Source organism: Oncorhynchus masou, chromosome 7 (genome assembly GCF_036934945.1).
Source record: "Oncorhynchus masou masou isolate Uvic2021 chromosome 7, UVic_Omas_1.1, whole genome shotgun sequence".
In the NCBI taxonomy this organism is placed as follows: domain Eukaryota; kingdom Metazoa; phylum Chordata; class Actinopteri; order Salmoniformes; family Salmonidae; genus Oncorhynchus; species Oncorhynchus masou.
This window is the reverse complement of record NC_088218.1, coordinates 5,014,686-5,034,984: the sequence shown is the minus strand read 5'-3', so window position 1 is coordinate 5,034,984 and position 20,299 is coordinate 5,014,686. Positions and strand designations below refer to the sequence as shown.

The window sequence follows — 20,299 nt, the reverse complement described above, 5'->3', positions numbered from 1 at the left end:
GCATGTATTTATAATACAGTGTATGACAGCATGTATTTATAATACAGTGTATGACAGCATGTATTTATAATACAGTGTATGACAGCATGTATTTATAATACAGTGTATGACAGCATGTATTTATAATACAGTGTATGACAGCATGTATTTATAATACAGTGTATGACAGCATGTATTTATAATACAGTGTATGACAGCATGTATTTATAATACAGTGTATGACAGCATGTATTTACAATACAGTGTATGACAGCATGTATTTATAATACAGTGTATGACAGCATGTATTTATAATGCAGTGTCTGACAGCATGTATTTATAATACAGTGTATGACAGCATGTATTTATAATACAGTGTATGACAGCATGTATTTATAATACAGTGTATGACAGCATGTATTTATAATACAGTGTATGACAGCATGTATTTATAATACAGTGTATGACAGCATGTATTTATAATACAGTGTATGACAGCATGTATTTATAATACAGTGTATGACAGCATGTATTTATAATACAGTGTATGACAGCATGTATTTCTAATGCAGTGTATGACAGCAGTGTATTGGGGTTAAAGATGAGCTATTTTATTAATGCAAGAACCATAAATGATGCACACTTCATATTTCACATTTATGGGAAAAATGCAACCTTCTATTATCAATTATTGAGATTACAAGTGAGTCATTCAAACATTTCTTCAAACTTGTGACAGCAACTTCACACGTGTGTGTGTGTGTGTGTGTGTGTGTGTGTGTGTGTGTGTGTGTGTGTGTGTAGTCAAGGGTGTGTGTTTTATGAAGTAGGATAGTAAATCAATTTATACCACTGATATAACATCATTCTTACCTGAACACATTTTGAGGGTGTGGTCTCTCACATGTCTGTGGACATGGGTGTGGTCTCTCACATGGGTGTGGTCTCTCACATGGATGTGGTCTCTCACATGGATGTGGTCTCTCACATGTTTGTGGACATGGGTGTGGTCTCTCACATGTTTGTGGACATGGATGTGGTCTCTCACATGGTTGTGGTCTCTCACATGGATGTGGTCTCTCACATGTTTGTGGACATGGATGTGGTCTCTCACATGTTTGTGGACATGGATGTGGTCTCTCACATGGGTGTGGTCTCTCACATGGGTGTGGTCTCTCACATGGGTGTGGTCTCTCACATGGGTGTGGTCTCCCACATGGGTGTGGTCTCCGGCTGGTGGAGCTGACTGCTAGGATGACATTTAGTTTATTTTACACACTCACTTTAAAATGACATGGTCAATTGGTTATTGCATATTAATTACTCAGTAAGGACTTATTTTTCTTTGTGATTCTTTAAAACAAGCTCTACTTTGTTTCCCTAAAGGCTGTTTGATCACACTTGACAATGGGAAGGTGGTCCTGTGGTCCTAGTCGTAGGAAGTAGGGGTGCTGAGGGGGTTGTAGAACCCCCTGGTAAATCACTATTTATTAAATAGTAATTGTATTTTTATAATTTGACCAAATTATTGCACCAGGCCTTTATTACTCCAGTACAGTGGAGAAAATCCCCCCTCCCTCCATGGCAAAACATCTTCCCGCGGCCATGCTAGTAGTTACCTCTCAGTCTCCCTTCATACTGCATTATTACCAGGTAAATGCTGCTTCACCCCACAGTGACACACTTCAAGTGTGGTTGAACCTGCAAGTACCCAAAACAAAAAGCCTTTGAAAGGTTACATCTGTGGTTCCCAACCGTTTTCAGTTACTGTTCCACCAACTGAATTCTGCTCTGCCTGGAGTACACCTGGAGTACCCCATCATGTGCATTTTACCAGTAGGCCTATGGTCTCACGAGTCATCTCAAGTAGCCCGTGTGGAAAGGCCAAGTACCGCCAAGAGTCCTGGTTTCCCCCAAGAGTCCTAGTACCCCCAAGAGTCCTAGTACCCCCAAGAGTCCTAGTACCCCCAAGTGTCCTAGTACCCCCAAGAGTCCTAGTACCCCCAAGAGTCCTAGTACCCCCAGGAATCCTAGTACCCCCAAGAGTCCTAGTACCCCCAAGAGTCCTAGTACCCCCAAGAGTCCTAGTACCCCCAAGAGTCCTAGTACCCCCAAGAGTCCTAGTACCCCCAAGAGTCCTAGTACCCCCAAGAGTCCTAGTACCCCCAAGAGTCCTAGTACCCCCAAGAGTCCTAGTACCCCCGGTTGGAAACCACTTGGTTACATGATGATCTTGACACACTCCAAAAAGCAGCGGTCTAATGCATCTCAGTGCTAACAGCGTCACTACAGACACCCTGGTTCGAATCCAAGCTGTATCACAACCGGCCGTGATTGAGAGTCCCATAGGGCGGCGCACAATTGGCCCAGCATCGTCCGGGTTTGGCCGGTGTAGGCCGTCATTGTAAATAAGAATTTGTTCTTAACTGACTTGCCTAGTTAAATAAAATAAAAAATATGTTACATGGTGATCTTGGATTGAGCTAAAACAAGCTCTGGATAGTTGACAAGAGTTTCACCTCAGCAGTAGCAGCAGCAGATCCAATATGTCCGCTTCAGTACAATATTTACATGATGACATACAGAAGAAGACCTACTGGATTACAGCAGACAGGAGACCTACTGGATTACAGCGAACAGGAGACCTACTGGATTACAGCAGACAGGAGACCTGGATTACAGATGGCAGACAGGAGACCTACTGGATTACAGCAAACAGGAGACCTACTGGATTACAGCAGACAGGAGACCTACTGGATTACAGCAGACAGGAGACCTGGATTACAGAGCAGACAGGAGACCTACTGGATTACAGATGGCAGACAGGAGACCTACTGGATTACAGATGGCAGACAGGAGACCTACTGGATTACAGATGGCAGACAGGAGACCTACTGGATTACAGATGGCAGACAGGAGACCTACTGGATTACAGATGGCAGACAGGAGACCTACTGGATTACAGCGAGCAGACAGGAGGCCTACTGGGTTACAGATGGCAGACAGGAGACCTACTGGGTTACAGCGAGCAGACAGGACGCCTACTGGGTTACAGCGGGCAGACAGGAGACCTACTGGAGTACAGCAGACAGGAGACCTACTGGGTTACAGCGAGCAGACAGGAGGCCTACTGGGTTACAGCGGGCAGACAGGAGACCTACTGGATTACAGCGGGCAGACAGGAGACCTACTGGATTACAGATGGCAGACAGGAGACCTACTGGATTACAGTGGGCAGACAGGAGACCTACTGGATTACAGATGGCAGACATGAGACCTACTGGGTTACAGCGAGCAGACAGGAGACCTACTGGATTACAGATGGCAGACAGGAGACCTACTGGATTACAGTGGGCAGACAGGAGGCCTACTGGATTACAGATGGCAGACAGGAGACCTACTGGATTACAGATGGCAGACAGGAGGCCTACAAGGTATTACAATAAGCAGACAGGAGGCCTACTGGATTACAGCAGGCAGACAGGAGGCCTACTGGATTACAGCGGGCAGACAGGAGACCTACTGGATTACAGCAGGAGCAGACAGGAGGCCTACTGGATTACAGCGGGCAGACAGGAGGCCTACAAGGTATTACAGTGAGCAGACAGGAGGCCTACTGGATTACAGTGAGCAGACAGGAGACCTACTGGGTTACAGCGGGCAGACAGGAGACCTACTGGATTACAGCGGGCAGACAGGAGACCTACTGGGTTACAGCGAGCAGACAGGAGGCCTACTGGGTTACAGCGGGCAGACAGGAGACCTACTGGATTACAGCAGACAGGAGACCTACTGGGTTACAGCGAGCAGACAGGAGGCCTACTGGGTTACAGCGGGCAGACAGGAGACCTACTGGATTACAGTGGGCAGACAGGAGACCTACTGGGTTACAGCGAGCAGACAGGAGGCCTACTGGATTACAGCGGGCAGACAGGAGGCCTACTGGATTACAGCGGGCAGACAGGAGGCCTACTGGATTACAGTGGGCAGACAGGAGGCCTACTGGGTTACAGTGAGCAGACAGGAGGCCTACTGGATTACAGCGGGCAGACAGGAGGCCTACTGGGTTACAGTGAGCAGACAGGAGGCCTACTGGATTACAGCAGGCAGACAGGAGGCCTACTGGATTACAGCGGGCAGACAGGAGGCCTACTGGGTTACATGGCAGACAGGAGGCCTACTGGATTACAGCGGGCAGACAGGAGGCCTACTGTATTACAGTGAGCAGACAGGAGACCTACTGGGTTACAGTGAGCAGACAGGAGGCCTACTGGATTACAGCGGGCAGACAGGAGACCTACTGGGTTACAGCGAGCAGACAGGAAACCTACTGGATTACAGTGAGCAGACAGGAGGCCTACTGGGTTACAGCGGGCAGACAGGAGGCCTACTGGGTTACAGCGGGCAGACAGGAGACCTACTGGATTGCAGCGGGCAGACAGGCAGGTCTTTCTAGTAAAAGAGGTTGACATCCCAATGAGACACAGATTCCTGGTCACAGAAAGGACACAGCATGAATAATGAATCTCTCTCTAGCTCTAGTGTGCTGCTACACACACACACACACACACACACACACACACACACACACACACACGCACACACACAGTCTACAGTCTCACAGATCATAGCTACAGTTTGACATAACAGCTGGTTAACTGTTATTTTAGTTAGACTAGACATAACAGCTGCTGTTATTTTAGAGTTAGACTAGACATAACAGCTGGTTAACTGTTATTTTAGAGTTAGACTAGACATAACAGCTGGTTAACTGTTATTTTAGAGTTAGACTAGACATAACAGCTGGTTAACTGTTATTTTAGAGTTAGACTAGACATAACAGCTGGTTAAATGTCTTGAAGAGATTCCTACGGTATCATCATGTGTCCTCACATCTGTCTTGGTGTAAGGTGGTCCTCAAAACAGGGCTGGGGTCAAAGGAGACACTTAAGCAATCAGGCACCTCATGGGTTTGTGGTATATGGCCAATATACCACGGCTAAGGGCTGTTCTTAGGCACAACACAACGCAGAGTGCCTGGACACAGCCCTTAGCCGTCGTACATTGCCAATAGCAGTGTGTCTGTTCACACTGCTATGCTTTATCTTGGCCAGGTCGCAGTTGTAAATGAGAACTTGTTCTCAACTAGCCTACCTGGTTAAATAAAGGTGAAATAAAAACTAAAATCAAAAGAATATACCACAAACCCCCGAGGTGCCTTATTGATATTATAAACTGGTTACCAACGTTATTAGAGCAGTAAAAATAAATGTTTTGTCATACCCATGGTAAACTGTCTGATATACCACGGCTGTCAGCCAATCAGCATTCAGGCCTGGAACCAGCCAGGTTATAATTTAGAACATAGTCTATAGGCTACACTAGTCTAGAGTATTAGTAGAGTACTAGTGCAACGTGAACACTCCATCTACAGTATAGTCACTATGGAAACCATTCAGTCATTCACTCTGGCCTCTACTGAACGTCTTTTAATAACAATGACTTGAATAAACATAGAATTGATAGAATGTTTAAAAATAGAATTGGTGAGAGGATCAGTCCGGAAATGCCTGCTGGGATTACTCTCCACTTCATAGTGATGTAAATTACTAGTACTGGTGTGTTTCATATTTATATACAGGATGTACATGTATAGTGTAGACTACAAGGCCTGCCTGGTGGAAGATGTCTTTTCACCTCTATGTGACAACCTGGTTACAATGGGGAAAAATAGGCTAGTATCATTTTATAGGAGGAGTGGCTATGACATCATGCATACACTGAGACACACCTTCAAGTCAAGGATGGTGTTCCGTTACTTAGCCTAAATGCCGGTGCGATAACACCATTATATAGCCAGGGTGTGCCAGCAGAAGATTTTGTTACATGCACAACCAGGTTAATCAACATACTATGGAAGGGGCCTCCCGAGTGGCGCAGCGGTCTAAGGCGTCACTACAGATCCGGGTTCGATCTCGGGCTGTGTCGCAGCCGGCCGTGACCGGCTCCAAGATCCAAGAGGCGGCGCACATTTGGCCCAGCGTCGTCCGGGTTAGGGGAGCGTCGTCCGGGTTAGGGGAGGGTTTGGCATCCGGGTTCCAGGTTGGGGAGGGTTTGGCCCAGCGTCATCCGGGTTAGGGAGGGTTTGGCCCAGGCGTCGTCCGGGTTAGGGGAGGGTTTGGCCCAGCGTCGTCGGGGTTAGGGGAGGGGGCCCAGCGTCGTCCGGGTTAGGGGAGGGTTTGGCCCAGCGTCGTCCGGGTTAGGGGAGGGTTTGGCCCAGCGTCGTCCGGGTTAGGGGAGGGCCTGCCGGGATGTCCTTGTACCATCGTGTGCTAGCGACTTCTGTGGTGGCGTGGGCGTATGCACGCTGACACGGTTGCCAGTTGGACGGTGTTTCCTCCATCACATTGGTAGCCACCCTTTGCCTTGATGACAGCTTTGCACACTCTTGGCATTCTCTCAACCAGCTTCATGAGATAACCACCTGGAATGAATTTCAATTAACAGGTGTGATTTGTTTAAAGTTCATTTGTGGAATTTCTTTACTTTTTAATGTGTTTGAGCCAATCAGTTGTGTTGTTACAAGGTAGGGGTGGTATACAGAAGAGAGCCTTATTTGGTAAAAGACCAAGTCCATGTTATGGAAAGAACAGCTCAAGTAAGCAAAGAGAAACGACAGTCCATCATTACTTTAAGACATGAAGAACTTTGAAAGTTTCCTCAAGTGCAGCCGCAAAAAAACGAGTGATGGCGAGTGATGGAGTGCTGCATCAGATGACCTGGCCTCCACAACCACCCGACCTCAACGCGAATTGTGATGGTTTGGGATGAGTTGTACCGCAGAGTGAAGGAAAAGCAGCCAACAAGTGCTCAGCATATGTGGGAACTCCTTCAAGACTCTTGGAAAATAATTCCTCATGAAGCTGGTTGAGAGAATGCCAAGAGTGTGCAACGCTGTCATCAAGACAAAGGATAGCTACTTAGAAGAATCTCAAATATATATAATATATTTTGATTTGTTTAATATCCGTCCCAAATGACACCCTATTCCCTCTTGGTCAAAAGGAGTGCACAATAAAGGGTAATTTGGGACGTAACATTGACTTGACTTCTTGTCTAAACCTTCTGACGCATCACGTCTCCACACACTCCCTCATACACTCCCGTACCCACTCCTGCTCTATTTTGGTCGCACACATTTCTTCAATCTGCTTTGAGCTGGCAGCAGTGGTGAGGAGTAGGTGTGATGATGGGAGATATAGGAGAAGGAGAAAGAGGAATGGTGAGGTGGAGGAGGAGGTCATGTGGAGAAGGAGGTGGAAGAGAGGAGAGGAGGAAGAGAGGAGAGTGGAAGAGAGGTGGAGGAGGAGGTCATGTGGAGAAGAAGGTGCAAGAGAGGAGAGGAGAAGAGGAGGAAGAGAAGAAAGGAGGAAGAGAGGAGAGGTGGAGGAGGAGGTCATGTGGAGAAGGAGGTGGAGGAGGAGAGGAGAGGTGGAAGAGGAGGTCATGTGGAGAAGGAGGTGGAAGAGAGGAAAGGAGGAAGAGAGGAGAGATGGAGGAGGAGGTGGAAGAGAGGAGAGGAGGAGATGGAGAGAAGGAGGTGGAAGAGAGGAGAGGAGGAGGAGGAGAGGAAAGGAGGTGGAAGAGAGGTGGAGGAGGAGAGGAGAGGTGGAGGTAGAGGAGGAGGTCATGTGGAGAAGGAGGAGGAAGAGAGGAGAGATGGAGGAGGAGGTAATGTGGAGAAGGAGGTGGAAGAGAGGAAAGGAGGAAGAGAGGAGAGGTGGAGGAGGAGGTCATGTGGAGAAGGAGGTGGAAGAGAGGAGAGGAGGAAGAGAGGAGAGATGGAGGAAAGGAGAGAGGTAGTACTGTAACTAGTAGCTAACACTTTGGCTAGACTCAGTGATTTGACACAGAGTCACTGTAAAAGCAGGTGGAATTATATAACAGCTAGCCAGTTTAACTGCCGCCACACACACACACACACACACACACACACACACACACACACACACACACACACACACACACACACACACACACTCTCCAGTGGAGCCAGCAGCGGCTGTCCTCGTTGCCAAGGTGAGAGAGGGTCATGCTGAGAGTTTTAGTCTGAGTGGTGTTTGGAATGCAGGAACCATCACCCACTGTCTTTACTGTCTTCCCTGGTCCCTTTACCCTGCTTCACCTCACAGGACCATCACTGTCTTCCCTGGTCCCTTTACCCTGCTTCACCCTGCTTCACCCTGCTTCACCCCACAGGACCATCACTGTCTTCCCTGGTCCCTTTACCCTGCTTCACCCTCAGTTTTCACCCCACAGGACCATCACTGTCTTCCCTGGTCCCTTTACCCTGCTTCGCCCTGCTTCACCCTGCTTCGCCCTGCTTCACCCCACAGGACCCATCACTGTCTTCCCTGGTCCCTTCACCCTGCTTCACCCCACAGGACCATCACTGTCTTCCCTGGTCCCTTACCCTGCTTCACCCTGCTTCACCAGGACCACAGGACCCATCACTGTCTTCCCTGGTCCCTTTACCCTGCTTCACCCTGCTTCACCCCACAGGACCATCACTGTCTTCCCTGGTCCCTTTACCCTGCTTCACCCCACAGGACCCTGCTTCACCCTGCTTCACCCTGCTTCACCCCACGCCTGCCTGCTTCACCCTGCTTCCCCACAGGACCATCACTGTCTTCCCTGGTCCCTTTACCCTGCTTCACCCCACAGGACCATCACTGTCTTCCCTGGTCCCTTTACCCTGCTTCACCCTGCTTCACCCCACAGGACCATCACTGTCTTCCCTGGTCCCTTTTCCCCACAGGACCATCCTCAGTGGCCCTGCTTCACCCCACAGGACCATCAGTCCCTGTTACCCTGCTTCACCTCAACAGACCCACAATCAGTGTGTACACAGGACCATCACTGCGTCACATGTGATATAACCCCTTTGTGTACTCTTTGCAGTCAACACGTCCCTTGCGTGTGTGTGTGTGTGTGTGTGTGTGTGTGTGTGTGTGTGTGTGTGTGTGTGTGTGTGTGTGTGTGTGTGTGTGTGTGTGTGTGTATTCAGGCACGTGGACAGATAGGGCTCTACCTGAGCAGAGCACATGCCCCTTTGCCCTTCCAATCTCCAAAGTGTCCGTTTGGGTGGTGGTAGAAATTCACACACTGATATTTGTTGTTGTATACATTTTGTTGTTGTTCTGAACCCACTGCCTGTACGTCGTCATGGTAACTGTAGCATATGGTAGGATTATTGAAGTGAATAAGACCGAAGCCTTTGAGGCTAAGGGATTTGTATTTGTGTCATTTAATTTGCCTTTAAGATGTGTCCCTCTTTTGCTTCTATGGAACTAAATGATCAAAGTCATAATTGCTTAACGAGCTTTTTGGGACCCCGAAATATCTGTGCACGGGCCAGGTTGTATTGACCTCTGTATTCTCCTGACCTCTCCTTCAGCCACCAGACACAGACAACATGCTGGGACCATCCCAAGATGGCCGACCTCTACCAGTCTCTGGGTAAGAGGTCCACATACAGTGGACCAACAGACAAATTGAACCTTTGTCAAGTAGGACCTATTTCAGTTGCACTTGATGAGGTTTGGGTTTTAAAATTCAGTGTACTTTCAATAAATTCCCTGTTTTCCAAAACATCCCGGTTGGTTTTCCTGCTTATTCCCTTCTGATTCCGGGAATCCTCCAACCAGGATTTTGGGAAAACCAGAGAGAATTTATTGAATGTTTCTGGAATTTTGCAACCCTAGATCTTTACAATTGTATTGTATTGTACCAAAAGTGTGAGCGAGCTACATCAAGTCCAGTAGCAGGACCAATGGCTGATTCTGGATGGACTGTCTCTCCATACACTGTGTTTAGTTTTAGTGACTGTCTCTCCATGTCACTGTCATCTGCAGCCAGTGTCACCACCCAAACTACCTCATCTCCCCCACAACGTGCGCCCAAACTACCTCATCTCTCCAGCTCTCACAGTGGACAGCCATCTCCCCCACCAGCTCCAGCCCTCTCACAGTGCGCATCTCCCCCACCAGCAGAAAGCTCTGTGTCGTAAGTCCAACCCTCTCACAGTGTCACTGCCCAAACTACCTCATCTCCCCCACCAGCTCTCCAGCCCTCTCACAGTGTCACCGCCCAAACTACCTCATCTCCCCCACCAGCTCTCCAGCCCTCTCACAGTGTCACCGCCCAAACTACCTCATCTCCCCCACCAGCTCTCCAGCCCTCTCACAGTGTCACCGCCCAATCTACCTCATCTCCCACCAGCCCTCCAGCCCTCCAGCCCTCTCACAGTGTCACCGCCCAAAACTCATCTCCCCCACCAGTCCAGCCCCTCACAGTGTCATCGCCCAAACTACCTCATCTCCCCCACCAGCTCTCTCTCCCCCTCCACCAGCTCTCCAGCCCCTCACAGTCAGTCATCTCCCCCACCACTGTCCTACAGTACCTCCTCTACTCCCCACCATCAGCCCTCACAGAGTCACTGTCCTACAGTACCTCCTCCTCCATCAGCCCTCAAGAGTCCCTGTCCGACAGTACCTCCTCTACTCCATCAGCCCTCACAGAGTCCCTGTCCTACAGTACCTACTCCATCTCACAGAGTCCCTCCTACTCCCATCCATCACCCCTCACAGTCCCTGTCCTACAGTACCTCCTCTACTCCTCTACTCCATCACCCCTCACAGAGTCCCTGTCCGACAGTACCTCCTCTACTCCATCAGCCCTCACAGAGTCACTGTCCTACAGTACCTCCTCTACTGCATCACCCCACACAGAGTCCCTGTCCTACAGTACCTCCTCTACTCCATCACCCCTTAGAGTCCCTGTCCTACAGTACCTCCCTCTACACAGAGTCCTGTCTACAGTCCATCACCCATCAGCCCACAGAGTCACTGTCCTACAGTACCTCCTCTACTCCATCACCCCTCACAGAGTCACTGTCCTACAGTACCTCCTCTACTCCATCACCCCTTACAGAGTCACTGTCCTACAGTACCTCCTCTACTCCATCAGCCCTCACAGAGTCACTGTCCTACAGTACCTCCTCTACTCCATCACCCTCTCGTCCGTTGTCCTCCCCTCACACTCTCCATCACTCACTCATTCATCGTTACACATCAGTTACACATCAGTTACTCTGTTACACATCAGTTACACCTCAGTTACTCTGTTACACATCAGTTACACATCAGTTACTCTGTTACACATCAGTTACACATCAGTTACTCTGTTACACATCAGTTACTCAGTTACACATCAGTTACTCTGTTACACATCAGTTACTCTGTTACACATCAGTTACACATCAGTTACTCTGTTACACATCAGTTACTCTGTTACACATCAGTTACTCTGTTACACATCAGTTACACATCAGTTACTCTGTTGCACATCAGTTACACATCAGTTACTCTGTTACACATCAGTTACTCTGATGCACATCAGTTACACATCAGTTACTCTGTTACACATCAGTTACTCTGATGCACATCAGTTACACATCAGTTACTCTGTTACACATCAATTACTCTGTTACACATCAGTTACTCTGTTACACATCAGTTACTCTGTTACACATCAGTTACTCTGTAACTCTCTTTCTCTTACCCACACTCACTCACCCTCTTCTTCTCTCCCTCCATCATCTCATCTCCTCCACTCCACTCTTCTCTCCCTCTCCATCCTCTCCTCCTCCCCTCCTCTCTCCTCTCTCCCTCCCTCCATCTCCTCCACCTCTCTCCTCCCTCCTCCTCTCACCCCCCCTCCCTCCATCATCTCTCCACTCCCCTCTCCTCCCTCCTCCCTCATCTCCTCCACCCCTCTCTCCTCCTCCATCATCTCATCCTCTCCTCCATCCCTCCTTCATCTCATCCTCTCTCTCCTCCTCCCTCATCTCATCCTCCTCTCCCCCTCCCCTCTCATCTCTCCCTCCTCCCTCCTCTCATCCCTCCCTCATCTCTCCCTCCTCTCTCCTCCTCCTCCTCTCCTCCTCTCCTCCCTCCCTCATCTCCTCCTCCTCTCTCTCCTCCTCATCTCTCCCCCTCTCCTCTCCCTCTCCTCCTCCCCTCCCTCCCTCTCCTCTCCCCTCCTCCCTCCCTCCCTCATCTCCTCCTCCCTCCCTCATCTCATCCTCTCCCCTCTCCCTCCCTCATCTCTCCCTCCTCTCCTCCTCCTCCCTCCTCATCTCCTCTCCCCTCCCTCCATCTCATCCTCTCCTCTCTCTCTCCTCCCTCCCTCATCTCATCCCTCCTCCTCTCTCTCCTATCCCTCCCTCCTCTCCTCCACTCCCTCTCTCCTCCCTCCCTCATCTCATCCTCTCCTCTCCCTCATCCTCCTCCCTCCCTCTCTCCTCCTCCCTCATCTCATCCCTCCTCTCCCTCCCTCATCTCATCTCTCCTCTCTCCCCTCCTCCCTCATCTCATCCTCTCTCCTCCCTCCCTCCTCATCCTCCCTCCTCCTCCCTCCTCTCCTCTCTCCTCCTCCCTCCCTCATCTCATCCTCTCTCCTCTCCCTCTCCTCCCTCCCTCCTCTCCTCCCTCCTCCTCTCTCCTCCTCATCCTCCTCTCCATCTCCCTCCTCTCCCACTCCTCCTCCCTCATCTCCTCCTCTCTCTCCATCTCCCTCCTCATCCATCCTCTCCTCTCTCCCTCATCCTCATCTCATCCTCCTCTCTCCCCTCCTCATCTCATCCTCTCCTCTCCTCTCCCCTCCCTCATCCCTCATCTCTCCCCTCCTCTCATCTCTCCCTCCTCCTCCTCTCCTCATCTCATCCTCTCTCCTCTCCTCTCCCTCATCTCTCTCTCTCCTCCTCCTCCCTCATCTCATCCTCCTCTCTCCTCCCTCCCTCTCCTCCACTCCTCTCTCCTCCTCCCTCCTCATCTCATCCTCTCCTCTCTCCCTCCCTCATCTCATCCTCTCCTCTCCAGTGGACCTCCTGGGTATGCCCGCAGCGTGTGAGGTCTTTGAGCAGCATGGCCTGAAGCAGAATGAGCATCTGATGGACATCATGCAGGTGATGACGTGTCTGACCAGCCTCTATGAGAAACTGGACCAGCAGCATGGGAACCTGGTCAACGTCCCGCTGTGTGTCGACATGTGTCTCAACTGGCTGCTCAATGTTTATGACACGTACGTATAGTACACACACAACACTCACGACACGTCCCTAACGACACGTCCCTAACGACACGTACTTAACGACACGACGCGTACTTAACGATACGTCCCTAACGACACGTCCCTAGCGACACGTACTTAACGACACTTAACGACACGACGTACTTAACAACATGTACTTAATGACATGTCCCTATCGACACGTCCCTAACGACACGTACTTAACGACACGACGCGTACTTAACGTCCCTAGCAACACGTCCCTAGCGACATGTCCCTATCGACACGTACTTAAAACTTCTTAGGGCTGCAATCCCGTTAACGGGATCGATATGACAACAGCCAGTGAAAGTGCAGGGCGCCAAATTCAAAACAACAGAAATCTCATAATTAAAATTCCTCAAACATACAAACATGTATCTTATACCGTTTTAAAGGTAACCTTGTTGTTAATCCCACCACAGTGTCCGATTTCAAATAGGCTTTACAGCGAAAGCACCACAAACGATTATGTTAGGTCACAAAAAAGCACAAAGTCACAAAAAGCACAAATAGAGATAAAATTAATTACTAACCTTTGATGATCTTCATCAGATGACACTCATAGGACTTCATGTTACACAATACATGTATGTTTTGTTTGATAAAGTTCATATTTACATAAAAAAATCTCAGTATACATTGGCGCGTTACGTTCACTAGTTCCAAAAACATCCGGTGATATTGCAGAGAGCCATTTTACTTTTTTTTTACATTCATTTTACAGAAATACTCATTATAAATGTCAATAAATACAATTGTTAGACATGGAAATATAGATATACCTCTACTTAATGTGAAATGCGTGTGACCAGGACCTGGCTCTCTGCCAGACCACTGACTCAAACAGCTCCCATCCGGCTCCACAACACAGTAGAAGCCTCATTCAAATTTCTAAAGACGGTTGACATCTAGTGGAAGTGCAACTTGTTCAATATCCCACTGTGTATTCAATAGGGGCTGGGTTGAAAATCGACCAACCTCAGATTTCCCACTTCCTGTTTGGATTTCTTCTCAGGTTTTTGCCTGCCATATGAGTTCTGTTATATTCATAGACATCGTTCAAACAGTTTTAGAAACTTCAAAGTGTTTTCTATCCAATGCTAATAATAATATGCATATATTAGCAACTGGGACTGAGGAGCAGCCCGTTTACAATGGGCACCTTTCATCCAAGCTACTCAATACTGCCCCTGCAGCCATAAGAAGTTTTATCGACACGTCCCTAACGACGCGTCCCTAACGACGCGTCCCTATCGACGCGTCCCTAACGACGCGTCCCTAACGACGCGTCCCTATCGACGCGTCCCTATCGACGCGTCCCTATCGACGCGTCCCTATCGACGCGTCCCTATCGACGCGTCCCTAACGACACGTCCCTATCGACACGTCCCTAATGACACGTCCTTAACGACACGTCCCTAACGACACATACTTAATAACCTCTTGATGCTATGGGGGCGCTATTTCATTTTTGGATGAAAAACGTTTTTGTCACAAAAAGATGCTCGACTATGCATATAATTGATAGCTTTCGAAAGAAAACCCTCTGACGTGTCCAGAACTACAAAGATACGTGCCCTAGAACGTGAGCTTCAGGCAAAACCAAGATGAGACGGCATCCAGGAAATGAGCAGGATTTTTGAGGCTCTGTTTTCCATTGTCTCCTTATATGGCTGTGAATGCGAGAGGAGTAAGTCTGCCCTTTCTGTCGTTTCCCCAAGGTGTCTGCAGCATTGTGACGTATTTGTAGGCATATCATTGGAAGATTGACCATAAGAGACCACATTTACCAGGTGTCCGCCCGGTGTCCTGCGCCGAAATTGGTGCGCAAAAGTCAGCTGCAAGTATTTTTCCATGGAATTTAGAGAAGAATGCAAGCTTCCCTAACGATATATCAATGAAGAGTTATGTGAAAAAACACCTTGAGGATTGATTCCAAACAACGTTTGCCATGTTTCGGTCGATATTATGGAGTTAATTCGGAAAAAGTTTGACGTTGTAGGTGACTGAATTTTCGGTTCGTTTCGGTAGCCAAATGCGATGTACAAAACGGAACGATTTCTCCTACACACAGACGCTTTCAGGAAAAACTGCGCATTTGGTATGTAACTGAGAGTCTCCTCATTGAAAACATCCGAAGCTCTTCAAAGGTAAATGATTTTATTTATTTGGTTATCTGGTTTTTGTGAAAATACGTGCTAAATGCCTCAAAATGCTAAGCTAGCTTAGCATACTCTTACACAAATTAGTCAATTTCTATGGTTCAAAAGCATATTTTGAAAATCTGAGATGACAGTGTTGTTAAGAAAAGGCTAAGCTTGAGAGCAGGCGCATTATTTTCCGATTTTCAGAAATCGTTAACGTTGCGTTATGCTAATGAGCCTGAGGCTTTAGTCACGATCCCGGATCCGGGATGGGGAGTTTCAACAGGTTAACGACAACGACACGTACTTAACTTAACCTAACGGCACGTCCCTAACGACACGTCCCTATCGACCGACACGTCCCTAACGACACGTCCTAACGACACGCCCTTAACGACACGTCCTTAACAACACGACTTAACGTCCCTAACGACACGTCCCTAACGACACGTACTTAACGGCACGTACTTAACGACACGTACTTAACGACACGTCCCTAACGACACGCCCTTAACGACACGTCCCTAACGACACGTCCCTTAACGACACGTCCCTTAACGACACGTCCCTTAACGACACGTCCCTAACGACACGTCCCTTAACGACACGTCCCTAACGACACGCATTTAACGACACGTCCCTAACGACACATACTTAACGACACGTACGACACGTCCCTAACGACACGTCCCTAACTTAACGACACGTCCCTAACGACACGTCCCTAAACGACACACGACACGTCCCTAACTACACGCCCCTAACACACGTCCCTAACGACACACGTCCCTAACGACACACGTCCCTGACGACACACGTCCCCTAACGACACACGTCCCCTAACGACACGTCCCTAACGACACACGTCCCTAACGACACACGTCCCTAACGACACACGTCCCTAACGACACGTCCCTAACTACACTCACTGATTGATGAGTATCTTATTGATTGACATCTGATTTATTGATATGATTGATTGGTTTCACAGAGGAAGAAGTGGAAAAATCAGAACTCTGTCCTTCAAAACCGGCATCATCTCACTCTGCAAAGCACACCTGGAAGACAAATACAGATGTAAGTAGTGACTGATCTTTATATTACCACACCTGGAAGACAAATACAGATGTGGTCTAGTCTGTTAGTATAACTAGTATAACTAGTATATAGAGACAGTATCCATGTGGTCTAGTCTGTTAGTATAACTAGTATAACTAGTATATAGAGACAGTATCCATGTGGTCTAGTCTGTTACTATAACTAGTATATAGAGACAGTATCCATGTGGTCTAGTCTGTTAGTATAACTAGTATAACTAGTATATAGAGACAGTATCCATGTGGTCTAGTCTGTTAGTATGTTAGTATGTATCTCTTGACTTGGGTATTTACCTCTCTCCATTGCTCCCTCCCCTCCTTCCCTCCCTCCGCCCCCTCCCTCCTTCCCTCCCTCCCTCCCTCTCTCCTCCCTCACTCCCTCCCTCTCTCCTCCCTCCCCCCCTCCCTCCCTCCCTCCTCCCTCCTCCCTCCCTCCCCCTCTCTCCTCCCTCCCTCCCTCCCTCCCTCCTCCCTCCCCTCCTCCCTCCCTCTCTCCCCTCCCTCCTCCCTCCCCCTCCTCCCCCCTCCCTCCCCCTCCCCCCCTCCCTCCCCCTCCCCCCTCCTCCCCCCCTCCCTCCCCCCCCCTTCCTCCCCCACCTCCCTCCTCCCTCCCCCTCCCTCCCCCTCCTCCCTCCCTCCCTCCCTCCCTCCCCCACCTCTACCAGTCCTGTTCCGCCAGGTAGCCAGTGCAACAGGGTTCTGTGACCAGCGGAGGCTGGGTCTTCTCCTCCATGATTCCATCCAGATCCCCCGTCAGCTGGGAGAGGTGGCCTCCTTCGGGGGCTCCAACATCGAGCCCAGCGTCCGCAGCTGCTTCCAGTTTGTATGTGAAGCTAGTAGCTGTGGTCCTAGCTATGCACACGCACGGACGCACATACACACATGCACTCACTCACGCACACATGCTTACACACACACACACACACACATAAACACACACAAACAACGTACATATAACATACAGGCGTATAAACTACCTCACATTCCACACTACTGTGCTAAGCACATTCTGCAGATCACACGGTAACCATACTGTACACTGTGGGAAAATGTCTGTGTCTCTTTAGGTAGAGAGTCATTTGTGGTTAATCAGTAGGTCTATACATTGCACTCTAAAAATACCTCTAAAAATAGGAATATAGAAGGACATCAGACAGGACAGCTGGGAAGATCTGAGTTGGAATCATCTTTCTAGATTATCCACAGCAGCCAATTTAGCCAAAGTACATATGTTAGCCTGCTAGCTATGTTAGCCTGCTAGCTATGTTAGCCAAAGAACACATGTTAGCCTGCTAGCTATGTTAGCCAAAGAACATATGTTAGCCTATAAAACACATGTTAGCCTTCTAGCTATGTTAGCCAAAGAACATATGTTAGCCTGCTAGCTAGGTTAGCCAAAGTACATATTTTTTAGCCTGATATCTATGTTAGCCAAAGTAAATATGTTAGCCTGCTAGCTATAGCTTAATGAAACAACATATTGAATGTGTTAGCCAAAGTATATATGTTAGCCTGGTGGCTATGTTAGCCAACGTACACCTGTTAGCCTGGTAGCTATAGTGAATCACCATACTGAATGTGTTAGCCACAGTACATCTGTTAGCCTGCTAGCTATAGTGAATCACCATACTGAATGTGTTAGCCACAGTACACCTGTTAGCCTGCTAGCTATAGTGAATCTCCATACTGAATGTGTTAGCCACAGTAAATCTATTACCCTGCTGTCTATGTTAGCCTACATCTGTTGTCTAGTGAATTCCATGCTGAATGTGTTAGCCACAGTACATCTGTTAGCCTGTTAGCTATAGCTATAGTGAATCTCCATACTGAATGTGTTAGCCACAGTAAATCCATTACCCTGCTGTCTATGTTAGCCAAAGTACATCTGTTAGCCTGCTAGCTATAGTGAATCTCCATACTGAATGTGTTAGCCACAGTAAATCCATTACCCTGCTGTCTATGTTAGCCAAAGTACATCTGTTAGCCTGCTAGCTATAGTGAATCACCATACTGAATGTGTTAGCCATAGTAAATCCATTACCCTATGGTGATCTGTAATCTATGGTCCATCTGTCAGCCAGTGGAAATAACTTCTCTACAGTCATCACTGCATCGGTACCCAGCAGTAAATATGTCCATGGGACAATATGTAGAGAGGAATGGGAAACCCCTACTTTACAATCCATGAGAAAACAGTAGCCTGAGAGTTTGTAGTTCTGTATTATTTTAAACTGGTAAAACAGCTTGTTTGTTCTAGAGTAATATAACACTTTATACATAACTTATACATATTTAGACTGTAAATACCACTGGTTTGTCCTATTAGTCAAACCTTCCCTCTTGCTGACCGTAGCTCTTACATAATTGGTTGTATGTGTGTTAAACTATTTCTAACAGGCCAATAACAAGCCAGAGCTGGAAGCTGCTATGTTCCTGATTGGTTATGTATTGTACTTCCTGTCTAACAGGCCAATAACAAGCCAGAGGTGGAAGCTGCTATGTTCCTGATGGGTTATGTATTGTACTTCCTGTCTAACAGGCCAATAACAAGCCAGAGCTGGAAGCTGCTATGTTCCTGATTAGTTATGTATTGTACTTCCTGTCTAACAGGCCAATAACAAGCCAGAGCTGGAAGCTGCTATGTTTCTGATTGGTTATGTATTGTACTTCCTGTCTAACAGGCCAATAACAAGCCAGAGCTGGAAGCTGCTCTGTTCCTGATGGGTTATGTATTGTACTTCCTGTCTAACAGGCCAATAACAAGCCAGAGCTGGAAGCTGCTATGTTCCTGATTGGTTATGTATTGTACTTCCTGTCTAACAGGCCAATAACAAGCCAGAGCTGGAAGCTGCTATGTTCCTGGACTGGATGCGTCTGGAGCCTCAGTCGATGGTGTGGCTGCCTGTCTTACACCGTGTGGCGGCTGCTGAGACAGCCAAACACCAGGCCAAGTGTAACATCTGCAAGGAGTGTCCTATCATCGGCTTCAGGTAGACAGACAGACAGACAGACAGACAGACAGACAGACAGACAGACAGACAGACAGACAGACAGACAGAGAGAGGAGAGAGAGACACAGACAGAGACAGACAGACAGACAGACATGCAGAGAGAGAAACAGACAGACAGACAGACAGACAGACACAGAGAGAGAGACAGGCTCTCCCTTTCTTTCTCTCTTGTTTCTTCTCAGTAGCACTCTCCATCTCCATGGGCAAGTCTCAAATCACACCCTATTCCCCATAGGTAGTGCTCTACTTTAGACCATTGTCTACATAGGGCGGCCACGTTGAGCTCTGGTCAAAAGTAGTGCACTATATAGAGTGTAGGGTGTCATTGAGCTGTAGCCTCAGACTTCTCAAGCCCCTTTATTAAATCCCAACGTTTCCAAAGTCACAATAACAGTAACCCTTAGTTGACCCCAGGAACACAACTCCATGACCTCAACCTTGGAAGTTGACCTTTAGGTTTAACCAGGTAGGCTGTGAGAACAGTTCTCCTCAGTGTAACCCCCACTGTCCCCTTGCCAAGTAAACCTAGCAGTGTCCCTGTCTGACAACACAGAGTTACTCTGTGTAACTCTGTCCCTGTCTGCCTCTGTCCCTGTCTGCCTCTCTCTGTGTAACCTCTGTCCCTGTCCCCTCTCTCTGTGTAACCTCTGTCCCTGTCTGCCTCTCTCTGTGTAACCTCTGTCCCTGTCTGCCTCTCTCTCTGTGTAACTGTCTCTGTCTCTGTCTGCTCTCTCTGTGTAACCTCTGTCCCCTGTCCCTGTCTGCCTCTCTGTCTGTCCTGTCTCTCTCTGTGTATCCTCTGTCTCTGTCTGCCTCTCTCTGTGTAACCTCTGTCTCTGTCTGCCTCTGTGTAACCTTTGTCCCTGTCTGCCTCTCTCTGTGTAACCTCTGTCTC

At 48.4% G+C, this 20,299-nt stretch overlaps 1 protein-coding gene across 1 annotated transcript in view; it reads left to right on the top strand.

The window, feature by feature from the left end:
- Positions 1 to 20,299, top strand: part of LOC135542929 (dystrophin-like) — a gene marked incomplete at its 5' end in the record, with an annotated part of 841,859 nt that overhangs the window by 801,865 nt on the left and 19,695 nt on the right. The window contains 6 exon segments of the mRNA XM_064970064.1: positions 9,437 to 9,662; positions 9,894 to 10,044; positions 12,921 to 13,122; positions 16,288 to 16,373; positions 17,059 to 17,216; positions 19,217 to 19,383. Of these exon segments, the coding sequence (XP_064826136.1) occupies positions 9,437 to 9,662; positions 9,894 to 10,044; positions 12,921 to 13,122; positions 16,288 to 16,373; positions 17,059 to 17,216; positions 19,217 to 19,383 (990 nt within the window).